Source organism: Rutidosis leptorrhynchoides, chromosome 1 (assembly GCF_046630445.1).
Source record: "Rutidosis leptorrhynchoides isolate AG116_Rl617_1_P2 chromosome 1, CSIRO_AGI_Rlap_v1, whole genome shotgun sequence".
Taxonomy (NCBI): domain Eukaryota; kingdom Viridiplantae; phylum Streptophyta; class Magnoliopsida; order Asterales; family Asteraceae; genus Rutidosis; species Rutidosis leptorrhynchoides.
In genome coordinates this window covers 643,836,222-643,859,985 of record NC_092333.1, presented here as the reverse complement: position 1 = coordinate 643,859,985, position 23,764 = coordinate 643,836,222, and the positions used below count along the sequence as shown (strand labels likewise).

At 30.8% G+C, this 23,764-nt stretch overlaps 2 protein-coding genes and 1 long non-coding RNA gene across 4 annotated transcripts; 2 read left to right on the top strand and 1 right to left on the bottom strand.

Moving 5' to 3' along the window:
• Positions 1-1,137: 1,137 nt before the first annotated feature.
• LOC139885724 (ras-related protein RABA2a-like) lies at positions 1,138-3,452 on the top strand. Its single transcript, XM_071869476.1, has 2 exons — positions 1,138-1,391; positions 2,697-3,452. The coding sequence occupies exons 1-2, from the start codon at positions 1,227-1,229 to the stop codon at positions 3,180-3,182; spliced, it is 651 nt and encodes a 216-aa protein (XP_071725577.1). The 5' UTR covers positions 1,138-1,226; the 3' UTR covers positions 3,183-3,452.
• Positions 3,453-3,817: 365 nt separating this feature from the next.
• LOC139885723 (probable WRKY transcription factor 70) lies at positions 3,818-7,052 on the bottom strand. 2 transcript variants are annotated; one of them, XM_071869474.1, is made up of 4 exons: positions 6,889-7,052; positions 5,055-5,349; positions 4,555-4,695; positions 3,818-4,466 (listed from the first exon to the last, which is right to left on the bottom strand). In XM_071869474.1, exons 2-4 carry the CDS (start codon positions 5,339-5,341, stop codon positions 4,157-4,159), a joined length of 738 nt encoding a protein of 245 aa, XP_071725575.1. In that variant the 5' UTR covers positions 5,342-5,349; positions 6,889-7,052; the 3' UTR covers positions 3,818-4,156. The 2 variants fall into 2 exon arrangements, with proteins under 2 accessions (XP_071725575.1, XP_071725576.1); XM_071869475.1 differs by having other exon boundaries at positions 5,145-5,349.
• A 6,146-nt stretch (positions 7,053-13,198) lies between these two features.
• Positions 13,199-14,929, top strand: LOC139885722 (uncharacterized). The gene is made up of 4 exons (XR_011772059.1): positions 13,199-13,416; positions 14,208-14,288; positions 14,446-14,478; positions 14,680-14,929. It is a non-coding gene; the product is annotated as an uncharacterized lncRNA (long non-coding RNA).
• Positions 14,930-23,764: the final 8,835 nt, after the last annotated feature.

Genomic DNA, 23,764 nt, shown 5'->3' with positions numbered 1-23,764 from the left:
TATCTTAGTGCAATTGGAGCTCTTATGTATCTTACAAATTATACAAGACCTGACATTTCTTTTGCAGTTAATTTGTTGGCAAGGTTCAGCTCAGCTCCTACCAAAAGACACTGGAATGGGATCAAACACATATTTCGATACCTTCGAGGAACTACTGATTTAGGATTATTTTATTCTAACGAATCGAAACAAGATTTGGTTGGTTATGCAGATGCAGGTTATTTATCTGATCCGCATAAAGCTAAATCTCAAAATGGATATGTATTCCTAAATGGAGGTACCGCAATATCATGGCGTTCTCAAAAACAAACACTAGTTGCAACATCATCAAATCATGCCGAAGTGATTGCATTACATGAAGCTACTCGGGAATGTTTTTGGTTGAGATCAATGACACAACTCATTACTGATTCTTGTGGACTAGAACGCGATAAAAGTCCAACAACTATCTATGAAGATAATGTAGCTTGCATAACACAGATGAAAGAAGGGTATATCAAAAGTGACCGAACAAAACACATACCTCCTAGATTCTTCTCATACACTCAAAATCTCATTAAGGACAACCAGATTGAAATGAGATATGTTCAGTCCAGCAAAAACTCTGCTGACCTTTTCACCAAAGCACTTCCAACTGCTATTTTCAGAACACACATTCATAATATTGGCATGAGGCATGTTCAGAAGATGTAACAATTCAGGCGTTGCCTACTTGAGGGGGAGTCAACTCTATGCTGCACTCTTTTTCCCTTAGCTAAAGTTTTATCCCAATGGGTTTTCTTTAGCAAGGTTTTTAACGAGGCAGTACTAGTTATTCTCTAATAAAATTGTCATCCAAGGGGGAGTGTTATAAAAGTTAAATTGGATGTTAATTTTATTATTATTATAGATATTGTATAGTAGATTTTTTGAGTATAAATATGTGTGTTATGAGTTTATAAAACACACACTAAATATATTCTCTCATATTCTCTCTATATATTTATTAGTAGTCTACAGTCAAGAACTAGGCTACTAAAGGTAGTTATAAGCCTACTGAAATATAACAGTTTTTTTTTTTTTTTTTGATAATCCCATTAATTAAGTTTGTACGTAGTATTACTCTTTTCTCATAGTACTCACTTCTTCAATTTCTCATCTCGTGGTATACTCGTTTAAAGAAAATTCTCCCAATTTATCACCGAGTTTTTCTGCGTTCGTGAAAAGACAGATAGATACAGAAGAAAATGGGGAGGAGACCGGACGATGAGTACGATTATTTGTTCAAAGTCGTACTTATCGGCGATTCAGGTGTCGGTAAATCTAATCTTCTTTCTCGATTCACTCGTAACGAATTTTGTTTAGAATCTAAATCCACAATCGGTGTTGAATTCGCCACTCGTACACTGCAAGTACTTTCTCTTTCTCTCTCTCTCTCTCTCAGTATTATCATATCCATCGGCATCTACATTTATTAAACATATTTCTAGTGCTTGATCTGTTGATTTAGGGCTGATATTATCATTTATTTTGTTGATGCTTATTGAGTGAATTTGAATAATATACAGTTATTGAAAGTTATTTGGTTAGTTTATGATCCGTGTTATCAAGTTGGATGCGGAATTGATTATGTGTTAAAAGTGATAATCGGAAAAGGTTATCTTGCTTCAATCTGCCGCTAAAAGACGTTACGTGTTAGGTAAACTGTAATTCAATAGATAGGTTAAATTTCGGTAGTTTTAGTTAGTTATGTAACTACTTCCCAATGTATATACAATGTTGCTACATCATATGGTCTGGATAATATAGTTATTGTGTGATAATGTTGTATGCTGATACACAAAATGGTTATTAAGTACATAAGATGGTTAGAAGATTAATTATGTTGCATTGAATATAATAATGCTTCATAATTATATCATTTATTATATATGGAGATCGTGTCAAGTACTCAAGTGTCATCCTCGAGGTTGAGTGATCGGGTTCGTTTTGTTTGTTAGTTTGGTGTGATTCCTCTGTTCGTGTTGTATTCGGTTTTGCTTGGTTAGTTTGTCATTTTTGTTTTTCGGGTTGCTAGGGAGTCTCACTTATAGATAGTTTTGTTTAGATAGTTGCTTTCTAGGTGCGAGTTTCCTTGCTTTCTCCGTCTTTTTGTATCCCTTGTAGAGGGAGTTTTTCTTTGAAAAATGACTTCGTTTCTATATAAAATTTCCCTCTATCTTGTTCATCTTTAGGATGTATCCCTGCTGTGATTGTGCATTTCCTGCTTCATCTTAATTGGGCTAACCATTTGCTTCAAGCGGACATAGTGTAGTTTGTATTTCTGTTTACATATTGTTTCTAACTATATAGAGATGGTATAAGTAAATATTAATAAAGGGGTGATATTTATAGAGGCCGAATGAAGTGATCAAACTAAAGTTAGACAACTAAGAGACACGAGCCATCACACATCTAAAGGGATGTCTGTATTGTCAACCGGTTTTTCAATGTTTCATCTTTGGATAAAAAGTTTAAATTTCTGCTTTTATGATTTTCTGTGGTCAAACTATCTTTTTCACTGCGACTGCATCATATCATATTTGATATTAAAGGGTACAATAAATCCCGCCTTACGTGTTTATATTTGAGAATTTTGGATATGTTTTGGGCTATGTGTGATGACTGTAATTCTCTCTACGTATGTTTAACATAACGGAATATTATGTCATGTATAGGTAGAGGGAAAAACAGTGAAGGCTCAGATATGGGACACAGCCGGACAGGAGCGATACCGAGCCATAACGAGCGCCTATTACAGGGGTGCCCTTGGTGCACTTCTTGTATATGATGTCACAAAACCAACAACGTTTGAAAACGTAAAGAGGTGGCTTAAGGAACTGAGGGACCATGCAGATTCAAATATTGTGATCATGCTTATTGGAAACAAAACTGATCTCAAACATTTGAGGGCTGTTTCAACAGAAGATGCTCAAATTTTTGCAGAAAAGGAAGGGCTTTCGTTCATTGAAACGTCTGCTTTAGAAGCGGTTAATGTCGAGAAGTCATTTCAAACAATACTTGGTGAGATTTATAAGATTATCAGCAAAAAATCTTTAGCGGCAGGTAATCAAGCAGCTGGTGGTAGCATTAAACAAGGAGAGACACTTGTGGTTGGAGCGCAGGAAGCCAACACAAAAAACACTTGTTGCTCTTCATTCTAATTCTTACAAAATTGAAAAAATTATTCGTGTCACGAATTAGTTCAAATTTTCTTGTTTAGTTCGACTTCTGGTTTGTAGATAAATAACTAAAGATTTTGACTTCAGATTCTTCTTTTTGGGTATTGTAATGTCGAGATGGTTCATGATTTTGTGGTTGGTACATATAAGTATATATGCTTATGACCTGAATTTGGGGCAAAAACGACTGCCTTGTATAAAACGATACGGGAAGTTGTATGCATATGTTGAATTTGATAAACTTTCGTTTCATTTGGCTTGTTTCCTTTTAAGCTAATGTTTTAGGATGTTTTTTTTTTTTTTTTTTTTTTTTTGGGACCCATTTGACCATTTTCCGTTTGAGCAAATTTTAATACCCGTTTAACCCATGAAAAGATTTGAGCAAATTTTATACCCGTTCAACCCATGAAAAGATAAAACATTACCCATGTCACTAATTCGTTTGCAACATCTAAAGTTGATGTTTATTAAAAGTCAATATATAAAACTTCAATAGTATTAAAAGTGACCAACCTTTCATACCATTATACTTGGTTTTTTGTTGCAAACAAAAGGTTTCTCTTTAACCCGAAACACTAAATACAAGAATTGAAATGTTGGTGATCACTCGATAATGGTAATATAAACACAGTATCTATATCCCCATATAACTCATTGTGAAGAAGAAAATAATGCTTACAAATATAACTATTATTATCCAGTATAAAATGCCTCCATTGAACTCTTATGTATAGAGAAGCCAAGGACCTTTTACCTCACTTGACTTTGTATATAGTGACGCTCCTATGTATATAATATATATAATGCATCATGAGTCTGAAAACAAACCTTGACTTATCGACATCAGCCGTCGGTAATTTTGACCTGCAGATACTACGATTGATCTCAGTATATTTATATTCTACGACTAGGATTCAGATGCCAATATAAAACGAAATGAAAATGTTCCTGAATTTTCAGTTATGATTTAAAGACCAATTAAAAAATTCAAAAGAACTTCTTGTGATTGCAGAAGATGATTGTGATGTAGATGAGGGATCACTGGTTCTTGACGTTTTAAATGCAGGTTCTGGTGTAGCTGCAAAATTTACAAGTCCACAACCTAAATCTGCTGCAGATGAAGAGTCAATGGTTTTTGTAATTTTCGGACAATTATGTTCTCCGAGGTAAGTTATTTCAAAGACCGATGGGTCCTTGCTACATCTCTGAACTTGCTTAGTTGCACAACAACCATCTGTGTTCCGGTAGGTGCATCTGTAATATTCTCTGCAAATTTATTTATTTATTTTGTAAATATACTGAATAACCTTCCGATTATTATGCGAATAAATAATAAAAGGAATTAAAGAAAAACCTGGGGTATTTTGCATTAAGGATTTCCTTTTGGCCATACTTTCTCCACATATAACCATCATTTGGGGGCACTTCAAGTCCTATCTCTAAGCTCACTTTCACTTGTTGCTTTAACTTAACGTTGCCATTACTGCTACTCTTTCTGCATTACCATCACTTATATAATTACATACACGTTTTATCTTGATTATATTTTTTGATTGGTAACATTATATTGTACGGAGTATATTATTATGCACAAATTATAAGAGGTGGCGAAATGGGAGGGTGGTGTTACATGTAAAATGGGTAATTTTCTGGTACGTGTCAAAATAGGTCAAGTCAGGTTGGGACCAAGACACTTTCTGACATAACTTTCATATAATGACTAGTGTGTCTCGACCATTTACTCTGTTGGTACCTATATTATACCCCATATTGCTAACAGCGTCCCTCGGTTTTTTTTTTTTTAAGTAATGGTCGAAATTGTCACATCTACACGGACATACATTTAAAACTTACTTCTTCCTAGAGAAATTTATTTGATTAGAATCCTTGGAGTCAGAATCATCACAATGTTTTCTTCCATTTAAGGAAAGTGGATATTCTGACCTTCTGATATCTGTTCCAGCATAGTGTGACAGGGCCTCGTCATCAAAATTAGAGACGTTGTCTTCAGTTTCATTAGAAGAAGCAGGCAAATTGAGATCTATCAGGAGCTTCTTACATTGCTGGGTACCATTATTTATCTTGTGATACAGACAGTTACTCTTTGATTGATGATGATTGTCTGATGAGTTCACATTCATTTCTAAATCTGATCAACCAAAGAAGCTAAAATATTAGTGATTGACATAATAATATGGATATTCAATTATTTTATATGTATCTTATATATTGAAAGTTTATTATCACTGATTTTAACAAATCAAAATGTATACATCCATCACGCATAGTTAAATATTACTTCCAACCATACAAACATACAATGAATTCACAATCGATAATAGAATACAATTAAAACATGTGTAATTAACCAAATAAACATAGAGATTACATATGTATTTCGTAATAAAAGATAATTTAACATTTTTTTGAAGATCTAATGGATACCCATTAACCTGCTTAATCCAACGGATATGGATGTGAATGGATGAATTCATATTAAATGGATATGGATACGGATGAACAAAAATTAAATGGATATGAATGTGGATATGGCATCATCCGAATTCCGATCCGTATCCAATCCGTTGCCATCAATATGCATGATTCAACCTTCTGAACACCTTATAATTAACTGAACATAAATAATCTTCCATGAAAGAGACTACGTTTTTGGAGAGTAGGGTGAAAATCGGACACTAGAATCAGAATGATGGCGAGATAAATGAATGCACATATTCTGGTCAGATGTCACAAGTAATATACAATCAAGAAAAAGAATAATAAACTTTGTGCATGGTATATCAAAAGGAAGACACTCTCGGAAAAATAAAAAATAAAAAAATTGTATCAAATGGTAAATGTCATGGTACCTTGCATCGGCAGGATTTTGGTATTGGTAATGCTGCTGTTGTTGGTGTTGGTAAGTGGCAAGTTTACCCTTATGGTTGTGGGGTCCGATGACCCATTAATTTCAAAAATTTAAATACAATGTATTTTTCAAATTGTATAGGACATCACTAAATTTAACTACAGGACTCATATATCTTTCAAATTTATGGTATTATTAGGTAAACAATCACTAAAGTACTCTTAAAATATAATCAGCTTTGAAAATTATTTTTGAGAGCCCATTGAATTTTCATCATGGATTGGCCAGTGTGGTGAGAGTCGTAAATGTACATGGTAATAACTTTGTTTACATGCCCATGTGTGTGGAATCTAAGTGATGATAGTGAGAGAAAAATTACACATGCGAATTTCAATAGTGGTGTTGATAATTGGAATTAGTTAAGCTAATTAGTCCATATTCAATTATGAGGTAATCGAGAAGCGATTTGATGATTTCTAATGCTCATTCTGAGGAATTTCGTAATAACGTACTCCCATGCTTAAATCTAACTTCAATGAACAGAATCCAAATTGAAGTATAACCAGAATTAAACGCAAACATGTAACTAACAACCACTACAGCTTCAAACATGTAACTTAAACCCTAAATTACTCAAAACAGTAGCAATCTTTTCAAAATAAACATCTTACATATACACATATACATATATACAATATACAATAAGTCAATAATATCATAGCAAAAAATTCACCTAAGCAAAGCTTAATTTAAAGACAGCTTCAATACAAAAGATTATGATGATAATGAAACTGAAAATGAAATTAACGAATACGTTACCTTCAAATTAAAAGCTTATGATAACCGTCGGTGTCGGTGACGGTGAGGGTGACTGAGGTTATAATCTCTGCAGAAATCGTCGTTCGAACTGTTAAATCGACGGGAGAAGATATCAGAATCCGGTGGCCTGAGAAGGTTATAATGAGAATTGGAGATTAAAGAGAGATCCGGTGCGGCTGATGGAAAGATGCAAACAGAGAGGTTTCATCTAATGTTGAACTACTATTACTACTACTACTATCTTTGTTTTTATATGATGTTGACTTTTTTACTAAACTCCAAGGAGGAAGTTGACAATGACTTGAATATATAAATTTTTAATTGCTACAGTATTAATGTTGAGAAAGTTGAATTTATTGAATATACATCTATTATGTAGGTAAACAAAACTTATTACTCCGTATAAGTTTGTAACTGGTTTAAGTAATGTTATCTTCTCATGTGCCAATTTAATAAACGCTAATGCTTAATAGTGAATACTTGTATTTCCAAAGTCATTTTTTTCATATAATATGTTTATAACTTCATGTTATGTCGGTTTTATAACATCGTTTTTATAACATCCTTTCTTTTTATGACTTCCTCAGCAAGAAAATGACCATCGCCAAATATATTTAATAAATTAATTTACAAGTGTTAAATCTATATGTACAATCTAAATATGTCAAAAAAAAAAAAAAAAAAAAAAAAAAAATATGGCTCGTGATGCTATATGTTGTGGATGGTGAGTCAGAGGGCATGACATTTAGGGATGGCAATGGATCGGATATGGATCGGGTGACGCCATTTCCATATCCAGATCCATTTAGTTTTTGTTCATCCATATCCATATCCATATCCATTTAGTTTCAGGTCATCCATCCATATCCATATCCAGTGGATTAAGCGGGTTAATGGATATCCAATGGATATTTAAAAAGTGTTATAATATTTTCAAATATGCGATTAAAACGAAAACGTAGTATAGCAAAAATAGATATAACATGACATTATTAAATTTTATCCATAAAAATGTGTAACCTTTGTCGAAGATATAACAAAATTTGTTAAATTTATTATAAGACATAAATTATAAAAAATTAAATATGAGATTTGTAAGTTTATTTTGTTAGATATATACATATTTTTTTGTAATATATTATAGTTATTTCATTATAATGTTGAAAACAAAATGTAAATCTAATGGTAAATGAGCTTGTAACAGTAAATATATAAGCATATATCTATATTTATGTATTTGTATAGGTATTTCGGGTTATAATGGATATATCCATGGATAAAACTTTTCATCCATGTCTATATCCATATCCATTTAGGTTCATCCATATCCATATTCATATCCATTACGGTTCATCCATATCAATCACGGAGCGGATGGATAGGGTGAATATTTATCGGATCGGGTGGTCATTGCCATCCCTAATGACATTGCCATCAGTGCTCTTGAAGGCGAGGTTAAGGATGAACCGAGCACAAACCTCGTTAGAAGTGGTCTAGAAATAATCATCATAGTTTCCTAAAAGATTTCATTGTAATAGCTTCATGTTACATAACTACTAAGTGAATAGCATTCTCTTATGGAATAAAAATTTTATTTTTTGTAGGGTACAAATTATATATGGTCATCATCAAAAGAGAATTATTTCTTTGGGCAAGGGGATGGTAAAAATTTTTTTTTTTCGTTTTCTATTTTTTTTTTTACAAACATTAAAATTAAGTAAAAATATAAACATTTAAAAGAGACCCTTTGTGATAAATTTTATTATTTTTAGTAGAAAACCCTCGAAGAAATAGCATTCATCGATAAATGTTAAACCTGAAAACATTCATCGTGATGCATGTATTCTTTGAGCGTTTTTTGTTCATCTTCTCTGAAGTGTTATCAAAATTTAGCCCGATTTAGAATTTAGGGTTTACGGTTTAGTGTCTAAAACCATAAATCCTAAACTTTAAATCGTCCGTGTTAAAAACTTAATCTAAACCCTAAACCATAATTTCTAAACCCTAAAAAAACGCTCGAAGAATAACATGCATCACGATGAATGTTATCAGGAATAACATTATCGATGAATGTTATTTCTTCGAGCGTTTTCTGCTAAAAATAATAATGTTTATCACAAGGTGACTTTTTTAAATGTTCATATTTTCACGTGAATTTAATGTTTGTAAAATAAAATTAAAAAAATACTTCATCATTTCCTCAAAAAAGTGCTTCCCTCTTGATTATATATATATATATATATATATATATATATATATATATATATATATATATATATATATATATATATATATATATAGGAGAGAGCTTCCTATTTTGCCGCCTATTTATACTTTGTTTGAATTGCCCTGTGAAGCATCTGGTTGTAGAAGAGCGGCTGTGAAAGGGCTCTTCCCCCCTTCCATTGAAGTAGGGTTGCCCAGAGCCTTGACTTTTCATGTTTTTAGTCAAATGCGCTTTCACTATCCTTGTCTAGAAGGCGATTCGGTAGTCTTAGGCGATAAGCGAAGGAACTGTAGGGCTTAGGGCAGCGAGTGAGCCTCGGATTTTTCTTCAATAGGCTCTAGGGGTGGTGAGAAGAGAGCCAATAACCTTAGACTCAGGGGGCCTTCCACCACTTTCACTGATACGGACGCGGTTGATTAACGAATAAACACTAATTTGGAGATAAAGAGTTAAGTAAATTTATTTTTTATATCTTTAGTTCTACCGATCCAATAAAAATAAAAATTTCCGAAAATAATATAGAGTTCAGGGTTTTAAATTTATTTTTTTTGAGTTTTTTTTTCCCTTCGTAATTTAGCCCGATTTAGAGTTCAGGGTTTATGGTTTAGTATTTTGTGTTTAGTCCCTAAACCCAATACCCTAATCCATAAACACTAAAACTGATCGTGTTAAAAACTCAATCTAAACCCCAAAATCTAAACCCTAAACTTTAATCTCTAAACCCTAATTACTAAACCGTAAATATTATTTTTCATTAAAAGTCATTTTTTATTTTTTTTAGTTATCATACATCTGGTGTATGAACAACTGTTAACACATCACATGTATGTTAACAAGCATGTTAAAAAAATAAGTATATTTTATGAATCTACACAATTAATACTAATTCTAGAATTTTTTCTTTCTAATTTAGATTTATAGAACTAAAGATATAAAAATTAAAGTCTACTTATCTCCTTATCCTCAAAGACCTCCTTAGCGCTACATCCATCCCATATATATATATATATATATATATATATATATATATATATATATATATATATATATATATATATATATATATATATATATATATATATATATATAGTGAAGGGATTCAATGAGAACTCAAATATGACTGAGATTTATAAGAATTTTGTATGGGCATGGTCAAACAAAAATTGCCTTGTTCGAACATTTCTATGTTCTATAATTTTTGCAGAACTGTCTGTTCTACAGTCATGCTCAACATTCATTTTTTACATTTTTTACAATTAGGGTTTATGGTTTAAATTTTAGGATTCAAAGGTTTAAATATAAGGTTTAGATATAAGGTTTAAATTATTTTGAATTTTAACACGAGCGGTTTAAAGTCTGAGGTTTTAGGTTAAGAGTTTTTGAGTTTATGCTCCACATTTTAGAATTGAGGGTCGATTATGTAAAATCCAAGTTGCTAATTATAAATATAAATATTTAACAATAAAAAATCAGACTTCAAAAGAGTCAATGAAAAATAAGACGTACACAAATTTAGTTGGGCTATCAATTAATGTACTTATTGCAGTTTTTATATAGTGATGGCCCAACTTATTACATACTTATATAGGCCCATAATGTTAACAGACGCCGATGAGTATATTATACATGGCGATATGCGGCCCATATATACATACCTTCAAGTTAAAATCTTTATATTTTTACATGTATTATATTAAACTAAGATTGAATCGACTAGTTAACATTTTTCAAATGCTATTTTCTTTCAACTATGTTTTAAGAAAAAATTTCTTTTCAACTACTTTTTAAATACTCAGTTATGTACTCTCACTATACGGTTGAATTGTTAAAAGTCGACAAAAAAAATACGGTAAATACACAATTAGGCACTTGATGTGAATCATATGTTTTACATAAATTATGATAAAATGATGGTAATAACTAATAAGAGATGTCCCAATGGTTTCGTCTTATTCTTTCAGGACTAGACGCCACATCACCGTTACATCAGCACTTCTTTCACATGACTAAATCCAGGACTAAACACTCTCAACAGTTACACCTTTCTTCCATATTTTTTAATTACTTTTTAATTTTTTCTAAACAATTAAATAATTATAATTATTTATAATTATAATTATAATTATAATTATAAATACATAATATTAATATTATTCTAATTATAATTATAATTAATATTAATATTATTAATTATAAAACTACATCTAATTAATACTTAAAAAATATTAATTTCATTAATCATTAAAAATATAAAATAAATAAAAATAAAAATATCTTGGACCCACAATTAAATAAAAAAAACAAAACTACATAATCTTATCTTCACTCTTCCTTCTTCACTCTTCCGGTAACCACCACCATCATTCTTTCTTTCTCCGCCACCACCGCCGCTTCTCTTCGCCGTAGCTCTGTCACCCACCATCTCCATTTTATTTAATTTAATATTAAATATACATAATCTTTCGTCCATAAATATGTAAAAAAAGCACGGAGCGAGGGACAATAGCCTGGACGATGGGCTGGGCGGCGGCCTGGGCGGTCCGCTGCCATCGGCGCGTAGGTGGGCGGATGGCTGGGCGGCCCCCAGGACCCAACCTTTGAGAGCTCTCTAATAAATGGTTTGAAATTCTTTCAATCACAAAATTACTTGATGAATCATGTTATTTAAATATGAAAAATAAGACAAATAAATAATAAATAAAAATCGAAATAATTAGCCCTTATTTTTCCTCACAAATTACATAACTTAGGACATATCAAGCTATAAAACTACTCTATATAATCTAAAATAAATATGACTTTGTTTTTCAAGTTCATGTTTCAGCGTGTAAGTTTTTCTATTTTTAACAACATTATTAAGGTTAGTGACGGGTGACATAAGTCACCCATCTGATCACATCTATGAAGTCATTTGCCATGTTCACTTCCTACACCCGTTAGGAGGAAACATCGGGATATTGTACCAAAAAAAAATCTTCGAGAGAACTTGCTAAATATGAGCAAAACTCATCATTTGTAAAATACTCAAGATGACTCCATACCAATTGCAAAACAAATTGCATTATAAAATCCTCAATCAAACCTCGAACTTGAGACCTCCTATAACTCAGGGAAAGGTGGTAAACCTTTAGTTGAATCGAGATGGTTTGAAGTGTGTAAGATATTAGAGACATTCATTTATATTAATATTAAAGTTTGTTCGAGTAACTTTCGATTCATGTTAATATGTATGTACGTATGTATATAACTCTTGCATATATTGGGCATGTTTGAAAAGTTTGAGTTTTTTGGAGCTTTTTTAGCTTTTAGCTTCTATGAAAAAGTTCATATCAAGTAAAAAGTTCATTTGTTACAAGAGTTTAAAGTTTTTTGAGAGATTGAAAAAGATAAAAGGTAATAGAACTAACGTTTGAGAAAAAACTCATAACTTTGTTGCCATTTTATCTTTATTTTAACAGTTTTAGTTGTCATGTCAAACACTTAGATACATATAAAAACTACCAACTAACTGCTACAAGCTATCAACTAACAGTTACAAGCTACCAGCTAAAAGCTAATAGCTATCAGTTAATTTTGTCAAACATATTTATTATCTAGTTGAGATAGAATCATTTTCATAAATCTTTCATATGTTCAAAAAATGTTACCTACTACTATTCGACAATGAATAGTCGTGCTTTATTTACTTATTGATTGGAACCTGATATCAATATCAATATTTTTAGTCACATATTATTAGACCATTAGACATGTTTTAGAAAGTTGTACTAATATTTAAACGATTATTTAATGATGTATGATTAAAACGTGGTAGTGCAAATATCATCCTTCCAATTAATCTGGCAATTATCTATAGTTACTATTAAAATTCTAAAATGATGACATCATAAATAAGCTTTTGTCTTCATTAAAAAAAATGTAAAAATAAAAAGAAAAAATCTAAGCAATTCATGATGATGTCATTATCATTAATTAATTAATTAGTTTTTAAAAAATTAACAATAATAAAAAGCATTTCTGTTGAACCGGTGTTTAAATTGTGTAACCTAATTAAAAGTCCTTGAACTCTAACCATCTCTTATACATCTGGATCCTCATATATTCGTTCGAAATCAAAGTCACTCTATTCCTTATGCAGATTCAATTAAATTGTGTTGATATTTTCCAATCGAACCCTAATCGTCAAAATCCACACTCACAGCGAAAAAGGAAGAACGATTTAGTGATCCACGATGAGGAATGATCGATCAATAACAATAATGAGGTTCTGAGTGAAGATCATCCAACAAATAATAGAAAAGGTATGCATTTAGAATCTACTTTTATATTTAAATTTTTATTTTGGTTGTATCTGATTACCATAAAGAGGTTGCTAATAAAGATCATTAGACAAAAAATTAACTCGCTATATGTATTTATTTTAATCATGTTGTCCTTCATTAAGGTTTCTAGCGATTGTTAAGTAAACAATTTCTTATATTGTTTAAATATTTCGACTGTTTGGGTTCTAGATTTACAATTCAGGTAGTTGTTTCTATAGTATGTATGTATTTGAGAACTTCTATATGCGTTGATAAACACAGTTCTATTATGAGCTGATCATAACACATGTTCAACAATAGAATGAAATTGTGTTCACTGATAATACATATGTTTTACATATTACAGTTATGTTTCATGTTGCTTAACATATTGCAATAAAATTAGAATGAAACTGTGTGTATGCTTATTAAGTAGAAATAATGAATTTCATAGTATACGATCTGAACTCATATTTACACATTAGTATCATATGCAAGATAACATACTTCATCGGTAAAGTATGAAGTAATCGTTCCTAATATATAATTGGTCTTTTAGGTTCCTACAAATTTAATAGTTTTAGCACTATTCTTGAAGTAATCGTTATGCTCCCCTTTCGAGACTTCTATGTGTGATACATAGACGTTTAGAGGGGATTTGCTTAATTTCCTATATGCATTTTTCGTTTTGCTGACGACGAGTGTACAAACTGTTTGTTGAAATGCTCAAGAAAAAAAAAACTAATAATTGTATAAATTTGTTCCTCTTGATTTATATTTATTTGGTGCAGGAGCAAAGTTATGTAGCTATCGCCCTTGGTTTAGTTCATTCTCCTTAACCTTCAACATATATATTATGGAGTATCTTACAGGTAACATATTTATAAATTTTAATAGTTGATATAGTCTGCAACATTTTGAAAAACTAAAATTTCATAATATTACGGTGGTTTGGTTGATAAATTGAAGTAAATCAACGAAATGATATGAATATTACATATATTAACGTTGGTATCTAAATGAATGCAGACAGTTGGGGATCCAAGATACGTTGGCATCATTGTAAGTATATAGTACTACTACGTAATCATCATGCTTAATGCAAGTAGTAGTATTTTGTAGTGTTTTTTATGTTTAATTCATGGTGATAAAATATGAAGATATGAGGATTCAAATTACAAGAAGTCATTAGAAATGCTAAAAGTCTTTCATAATCTTTATAGTTAGATTATTATTCCGAAAATACCTTTATTATGATAATAGATTGGTTCTTCTCCGTTTTAGATCAAAAGAATTCAACAATGGAAATTACAGGGTTGTTTAGGAGACACATGAAGAAGATTTCGCCATCCATTTGTAGGTAACCCCTCTATTATATTAAAGGATGTGTCTATGTTCTAATCTAATTATCTTTTGTATGATTTTTTCTTTATTTGAATAATGTAGTTTTATGATTATCAAATGTGTGGCTCTGGATGAAAATTGTCTATGTTTGATCTTAAATCTGGATATTTGTATGCGTTTATATTGACTATTATAAAAGATCATGTTTCTCAATGATAAAATATTTTACATATATGAATATTTGATTAATGATCTTCTACATCTTTTAAGTTTTGAGTTGCTCTTATGAGTATAGCATGATCAAATTAAGACATTTTAATATACGTTCACATATTTATTTATCTAATATCAAAGCAGTGTAATTGCATAAGTGGTTATTGGGTATTTAATTTTTCTTTATCATGTGCCTTTAGTACCTTTTAATGGTGGGTGCCTATGAAAATTTAACTCCAACTGTGTAATGCTTGATGAGAAGAGTCTGAAACATTATTTCCTCTCCATATATTCTAGGTGATCATTGTTTTTGTTCATTTCAACAAGTTTCATTGTTTACGCTGATTATCGTTTTGACATTTGTCTCGAATATATCACATTATCACTTTCATGTAGATGTGTGAAGTTGAAGTTTTATATATATATATTTTTAACAAACCCGTGTTTCATAATAATAATTACTAATTGTTTGAAGTCTTTTTGTTGTGCCAATTAATTTTAGATACATTCCTCTAAAATATCAATATGTTTATAAAAACAACGACAAGTTTTTTAGTAGGAATTTGTGGTTCCACGGATCATTAAACTAAATGACTTTAGTATTTACATTCACTTAATACATAAAACATATCATAAAACTGTTTTGTTTAAACAAACCCGTAATTCTACGGGTCATTTCACTAGTTGATTGTAAAACTTGGTGTACAATAGTTTCCATTTAATTTGACTTGTAAAATAATTGACTTTTCTTATATTTGATTCTTGACTTTATCATATGATATCTCTAAGTAATTGCAAAAAAACATTTATATATGCCGCTTATATCTAAGAATGTCAATAGATCGGATATGGATCGGGTGATATCGTATCTATCTTCATATATCCATTTAGTTTTTGCTCATCCATATCCATATCCATATCCATACATATCTAGTTTCAAGTCATCCATCCATATCCATATCCAGTTAATTAAGCGGGTTAATAGATATCCAATGGATATTATAAAATGTTCAAATATTTTCTAGTATATGATTGAAATAAAAACGCAGTATAGTAAAAATAATTATAAAATGACATAATTAAAATCTATCCATAAAAATACGTAATCTTTGTCAAAGATATAATCAAATTTGTTAAATTTACCATAACATATAGATTATGAAACATTAAGTATGAAATTGTAAGTCAACTTTGTTAGATATACGTGTTTTATTGTAATATATATTTTAGTTATTTCATCATAGGGTTGAAAGCAAAATGTAAATCTAACGCTAAATGAACTTGTACAGTAAATATGTAATTATATATATATATATATATATATATATATATATATATATATATATATATATATATATATATATATATATATATATATATATATATATATATATATATATATATATATATATGTGTGTGTGTGTGTGTGTGTGAAATGTCCCGTTCTTATTGATTAAAAACGTTCTATATTAATTGATTTCGTTGCGAGGTTTTGACCTCTATATGAGACGTTTTTCAAAGACTGCATTCATTTTAAAACAAACCATAACCTTTATTTCATCAATAAAGGTTTAAAAAGCTTTACGTAGATTATCAAATAATGATAATCTAAAATATCCTGTTTACACGCGACCATTACATAATGGTTTACAATACAAATATGTTACAACGAAATAAGTTTCTTGAATGCAGTTTTTACACAATATCATACAAGCATGGACTCCAAATCTCGTCCTTATTTAAGTATGCGACAGTGGAAGCTCTTAATAATCACCTGAGAATAAACATGCTTAAAACGTCAACAAAAATGTTGGTGAGTTATAGGTTTAACCTATATATTATCAAATCATAATAATAGACCACAAGATTTCATATTTCAATACACATCCCATACATAGAGATAAAAATCATTCATATGGTGAACACCTGGTAACCGACATTAACAAGATGCATATTTAAGAATATCCCCATCATTCCGGGACACCCTTCGGATATGATATAAATTTCGAAGTACTAAAGCATCCGGTACTTTGGATGGGGTTTGTTAGGCCCAATAGATCTATCTTTAGGATTCGCGTCAATTAGGGTGTCTGTTCCCTAATTCTTAGATTATCAGACTTAATAAAAAGGGGCATATTCGATTTCAATAATTCAACCATAGAATGTAGTTTCACGTACTTGTGTCTATTTTGTAAATCATTTATAAATCTGCATGTATTCTCATCCCAAAAATATTAGATTTTAAAAGTGGGACTATAACTCACTTTCACATATTTTTTTTACTTCGTCGGGAAGTAAGACTTGGCCACTGGTCGATTCACGAACCTATAACAAATATGTACATATATATCAAAGTATGTTCAAAATATATTTACAACACTTTTAATACATTTTGATGTTTTAAGTTTATTAAGTCAGCTGTCCTCGTTAGTAACCTACAACTAGTTGTCCACAGTTAGATGTACAGAAATAAATCGATATATATATATTATCTTGAATCAATCCACGACCCAGTGTATACATATCTCAGTATTGATCACAACTCAAACTATATATATTTTGGAATCAACCTCAACCCTGTAGAGCTAACTCCAACATTCACATATAGAGTGTCTATGGTTGTTCCGAAATATATATAGATGTGTCGACATGATAGGTCGAAACATTGTATACGTGTCTATGGTATCTCAAGATTACATAATATACAATACAAGTTGATTAAGTTATGGTTGGAATAGATTTGTTACCAATTTTCACGTAGCTAAAATGAGTAGTTTTTACCAATTTTGTTTTGCTCGCCATTTCTTCGTTTCTAATCCGTTTTGAGTGATTTAAGCGGCCACGGTTTCGTATTGAACTTGGATTTATGAAATAAACAGAAAAGGTATAGATTTATAGTCGGAAATACAAGTTACAAGTCGTTTTAGAAAGAGGTAGTCATTTCCGTCGAAAGAACGACATCTTGATGACTGTTTTGAAAAACATACTTTCACTTTGAGTTTAACCATGATTTTTGGATATGGTTTCATGTTCATAAGAAAAATCATTTCCCAGAAGTATAGCTTTTAAATCAAAGTTTTTCATAGTTTTTAATTATCCAAACCAAAACAGCCCCCGGTTGTAACTACGACGGCGTAAATCCGGTTTTATGGTGTTTATCGTGTTTCCGGGTTTTAAATCATTAAGTTAGCATATCATATAGATATAGATCATGTGTATAGTTGATTTTAAAAGTGTAGTTAGAAGGATTAACTTTATTTGCAAACAAGTTTAGAATTAACTAAACTATGTTCTAGTGATTACTAGTTTACCACTTCGAATATGATAGCTTTTTATGTATGAATCGAATGATGTTATGAACATCATTACTACCTTAAGCTCCTTGGATAAACCTACTGGAAAAGAGAAAAATGGATCTAGCTTCAACGGATCCTTGGATGGCTCGAAGTTCTTGAAGCAGAATCATGACACGAAAACAAGTTCAAGTAAGATCATCACTTGAAATAAGATTGTTATAGTTATAGAAATTGAACCAAAGTTTGAATATGATTATTACCTTGTATTAGAATGATAACCTACTGTAAGAAACAAAGATTTCTTGAGGTTGGATGATCACCTTACAAGATTGGAAGTGAGCTAGCAAACTTGAAAGTATTCTTGATTTTATGTAACTAGAACTTGTAGAATTTATGAAGAACACTTAGAACTTGAAGTTAGAACTTGAGAGAGATCAATTAGATGAAGAAAATTGAAGAATGAAAGTGTTTGTAGGTGTTTTTGGTCGTTGGTGTATGGATTAGATATAAAGGATATGTAATTTTGTTTTCATGTAAATAAGTCATGAATGATTACTCATATTTTTGTAATTTTATGAGATATTTCATGCTAGTTGCCAAATGATGGTTCCCACATGTGTTAGGTGACTCACATGGGCTGCTAAGAGCTGATCATTAGAGTGTATATACCAATAGTACATACATCTAAAAGCTGTGTATTGTACGAGCACGAATACGGGTGCATACGAGTAGATAAGTTGATGAAACTGAACGATGATGTAATTGTAAGCATTTTTGTTAAGTAGAAGTATTTTGATAAGTGTCTTGAAGTCTTTCAAAAGTGTATGAATACATATTAAAACACTACATGTATATACATTTTAACTGAGTCGTTAAGTCATCGTTAGTCGTTACATGTAAGTGTTGTTTTAAGACCTTTAGGTTAATGATCTTGTTAAATGTTGTTAACCCAAAGTTTATAATATCAAATGAGATTTTAAATTATTATATTATCATGATATTATGATATATTAATATATCTTAATATGATATATATACATTTAAATGTCGTTACAACGATAATCGTTACATATATGTCTCGTTTCGAAATCCTTAAGTTAGTAGTCTTGTTTTTACTTATGTAGTTCATTGTTAATACACTTAATGATATATTTAATTATCATATTATCATGTTATATATAATATAACAATGTATTAATATGCTTCATATATATTTAGTAAGACGTGGTTATAACGATAATCGTTATATGTATCGTTTCGAGTTTCATACGTCAATAGTCTCCTTTTTAAGTATATAACTTATTGTTACTATTTTTAATGAGATACTTGATGATCATTATATCATGTTAAACATATATATTTATTCATTTATGTATCATCATGTCATATACAACTTATAGCGTTCGTGAATCATTGGTCAAACTGGGTAATCAGACGTTTACAAAATTTCCGTTTCAATTAACCAAGTCTTAACAAGTTTGATTGCTTAACATGTTGGAAACATTTAATCATGTAAATATAGTTTTCATTAAACATATAATCATAGAAAGGTTCGGAAAAGTTCGGGTCACTACAGTGTGTGTGTGTATTTATGTATTTGTATATGTATATCGGGTAGTAATGAATATATCCATGGATGAAACTTTTCATCCATGTCCATATCTATATCCATATCTATTTAGGTTCATCAATATCCGTATCCATATTCATTTAAGTTCATCCATATTCATCACGAAACGGGTAAATCGGGTGAATATTCACCGGATCGGGTGTCCATTGTCATCTGTACTTATATCGGGTCAATAATCAACATCAACATTATTAAATATGAGGGCCTAGTGTCACTTTTGCCATAAGTTCTAATTTACCCATTCTACAAAGACATGTATAATAATTTAATATAAGCACATCACATTATCACCTAAACTCGATTATAATGACCCCAATTCAAAAATACCCAACACATACATAGTTACAAAATTAACATGAAAACCTTAATATTTGTCGTTCCGTTAAACTTGTATATGCTCTTGTTTCACGTGTAGGTTACAAAGAACAGGGTATGTAACCAGTTGTTGCACGGGACATCACTGAAATACGTGATACAGTGGAATTTTTTTTAAGTTTTTAATTAGTGATACCAGTGGATAGTGTAATTTTTTTTTTGTAACACCATTGAAATAAGCTATCTAATAGAAAAACTTTTGGAGTTTTAACCGGTGACACCAGTGCTCACAAATTCTAGATCAGCCACTGACAAAGAAGTTGGTTAAATCTAACGATAAATTACACCAACACAAGAAAATGATAGAACACCCACATGGTAAGTTGTCCACTACTTTCAGTACTCCGACAAGCATGTAGGACAAAAAAAGGTAAAATGTAAATTATAATACTGTAATATTTATAAAAATTAAAGTGTGAAAAATTCTTAAATTATGTGTGTTGTTTGAGTACAATAAATTTGAGACGGATAGAGTAGTTTAGAGGAAGATATGAGATATATAATAGTGAATGTCAGTGGCGATTCTAGGATCAAAACCCAATGGGGTCCTAAAAATTTATTCGATAACTTTTTGCACAAAATATTGAATATGTCGGATCAAATCGGGTCGGATCAAATCGGGCCTAAAACACAAACATAAAATTGAATAATACTCGCAAAATATAAGGTTGTTCATATGGAGTAGCAATTAATTACATATACAGCAGCAATTTTACAGTAGCAATGGCCTATACAGTAGCAATTTTATAATAATATTTTAGCTCATGGCCTATACAGTAGCAATTATAAATTGCAATTTTACAACCTATTATCAATATGAATCACATAACATTAACATTAGCCGTAAAATTGAAGTTTCCCGTAACTTTTTGAAAAAAATAAGTTATGTAGTTATGAGTGATGAGATTAGAGATTAATATACAATAACTATTACAAGTATATTTACCATTATACATACATCTTATTTGCAACCACAAAATGAATTTTTGAGTACTCACAATAAAGCATGTATATCTCAACACAAAAATTACACATAATTTGTCATAATATATTTTTGATAGTAAATTTAACAAATTATGTCACTTTTAGACAAAACATTACACATTCTGGTGGAAAATTTTTAAATTATGTCATATTATATTACTTTTTTTTTGTTTTCACTATATATTTAGAAATATTATAAGATTTTTTAAAATATTCAATGGATATCCATTAACCCGCTTAATCTACTGGATATGGATACAGATTGATGAACTAAATTTAAATAGATATGGATATGAATAAACAAAAACTAAATGGATATGGATATGGTCTCATGCCCTCACCCGATCCATATCTAATCCATTGACATCCCCAGGATAAGGATTGAAGATAAAACTGTAAGAAATAGTGATGTAGAAGGAAGTAAAAAAGAATTAGAATTGAAATTGGACAAGAGTTTGTTTATTTTTATATCTAAAATATTCAATATCTCATACTATAAAATCATAAGTGGGCTAATTTCAAACACTTTAGTGGTTCAAACTATTAAACTATAATCTCTAAAAGTTAAGGCCCTGAACTTCTTGTAAAAGTTGAAATTTCTGATGGATTGAAAAATGACCACATACTTTTCAAACAGATCACGTACATCAAAACTAAAAGTATTCGACTTGTCATCGAATAAAGAAAACCTCATAACTTTTATATATTAGTTATATACTTTTAAGAGGCATTTAAGAGATGGACATATATCTTATCACAATTTATCTATTACCCTATCTTTTATTACCAATCCAAAATCCTCCCCTCCTATTGGCTCAAAAGATATTGTTCATACTATTCATAAGCAATCCAAAGATAAGTCAACAAAAATCATTAAGTCAATCGGTCAACAATGTAGTCTTCACAGTATTGAAGGTTTTTTGGGGTAAAACATTGGCGGTTTTTTGGGGTAACCCACGTGCGTTTTTATTTAATTTAATGCAAGGGAAAGGGAATTGTGTACCTCTAACAAAAGCATGTCGTGGGAAGTTGAAAAGTTGAGCACATAGGGATGGCCAACAACACATCATCATGTCTTCCCTGTCCTTCTTCTCCTGTTCTTGATTATCAACTTGGTTACTTACCTTCCCATTTGGTTTTTATTTTTCTCATTCACCAAATACTATCGGCTGGATATTTTCTACCTTCATCATCGGTTCATCTCAGGTTTGAATTACTCTTCTTCGTTTCTAATTTGTTTAGGTATTATCGGTTGTGAATCTGTTTATGTTTTTCGGCTAATCCATTGCTTAATCCCTTGGTTATTGTTGTAGTGATTGCTATTCTCTTTATTTTCAATTCAGGCTTTTTTCAGGTTAGTTTTTCTATTGTTTATGATTTTTTCAATTTATAACTTTAGCGTGCTTGGCTGTGGTTGGTCCTTTGATAGTGTGTGTTGCACTTTTAAAATTCGATACTGCATGTGTATAGCGCTGTATTATTTTTTTGTCTTCATAAATTGTTTTGGCTACTGCGGTAATGGGAAGAAGAAAAAGGAAAATAGGTAATGATGGTGGTCCTGTAGTTGATGGTTCTCTGCCTAGCTGTGGTGGTGATGATGGTGAGTATGTGTTGGATGATTGTGTGGCTAATCATAGTGGTGAACCTCAGCCATATTTTACTACTAAGAAACAAGCTGCTAGGAGAACTTCTATGCGTCGATCGAATGTTAACACACCATCCTCCTCTAATGAATTGAATTGTGTTCTTGGTAATAGTGAAGGTGTGCTATATGTATCTATATTTAATGATTAGATATCTCTGCAACATGTTTCTATTTATTAATTGCTTTAGCTCATGTTGGTTTGTTGGTGTTGTTTGTTTAGGTTATGATTCTCAAACATGTGTTACTACTCGGAGACAGGTTCACAGGAGAATTTCTATGCGTCGATCGAATGTTAACACATCCTTCTCGGTTACTCAATTGAATACTGTCCTCCCTAATCCTAATGGTATGCTATATGTATTTATATTTTATCATTGGATGTGTCTTGAATGGTTGTATTAATTAATTGTTTCACCTTAAATTGGTTCTAAACTTTTTGTTTGTTTAGGTGTGCCATGTACTAATCAACAAAATGTAACATGTGTTCCACCTATCGAACAACGAATTGGGCCAATATATAGTTTATCTGCGGCTTTCGACTCTTCAGGTTGTGCCTTTTCTAACATTTACATTATTGTTATGTCTGATGATGGTTGCATAGGAGCAGGAGGTGTATAGGGTTATATATGCTGCTTAGTTATGTGTTTGAAGAGTGTAATGTGTGCTGTATTCCTTCATTTTTTTTTTATTAATATTGAATGTCCCCTGTTGCTTTGGATGTGCATTCACTACCAGTCACCATATTTGTTCGCTTTGAGTTTATGAAACTAAATTGACAATTAAAGACTTTAAAGGATCCGTTTAGTATTTATAAACACCGATGAACTAATTTTTTTGTTTATTGAGTATATAGAATTAAAG

Bases quoted from the DNA above. Each gene is read 5' to 3' on its own strand.
- LOC139885724 (XM_071869476.1), top strand. From the start codon at position 1,227: ATGGGGAGGAGACCGGACGATGAGTACGATTATTTGTTCAAAGTCGTA. The intron at 1,392-2,696 runs GTACTTTCTCTT...TGTCATGTATAG, and splicing joins TCGCCACTCGTACACTGCAA to GTAGAGGGAAAAACAGTGAA.
- LOC139885723 (XM_071869474.1), bottom strand. From the start codon at position 5,341: ATGAATGTGAACTCATCAGACAATCATCATCAATCAAAGAGTAACTGT. The intron at 4,696-5,054 runs GTAAGTTTTAAA...ATGGTAATGCAG, and splicing joins ATAAATTTCTCTAGGAAGAA to AAAGAGTAGCAGTAATGGCA. The intron at 4,467-4,554 runs GTTTTTCTTTAA...ATAAATTTGCAG, and splicing joins CTTAATGCAAAATACCCCAG to AGAATATTACAGATGCACCT.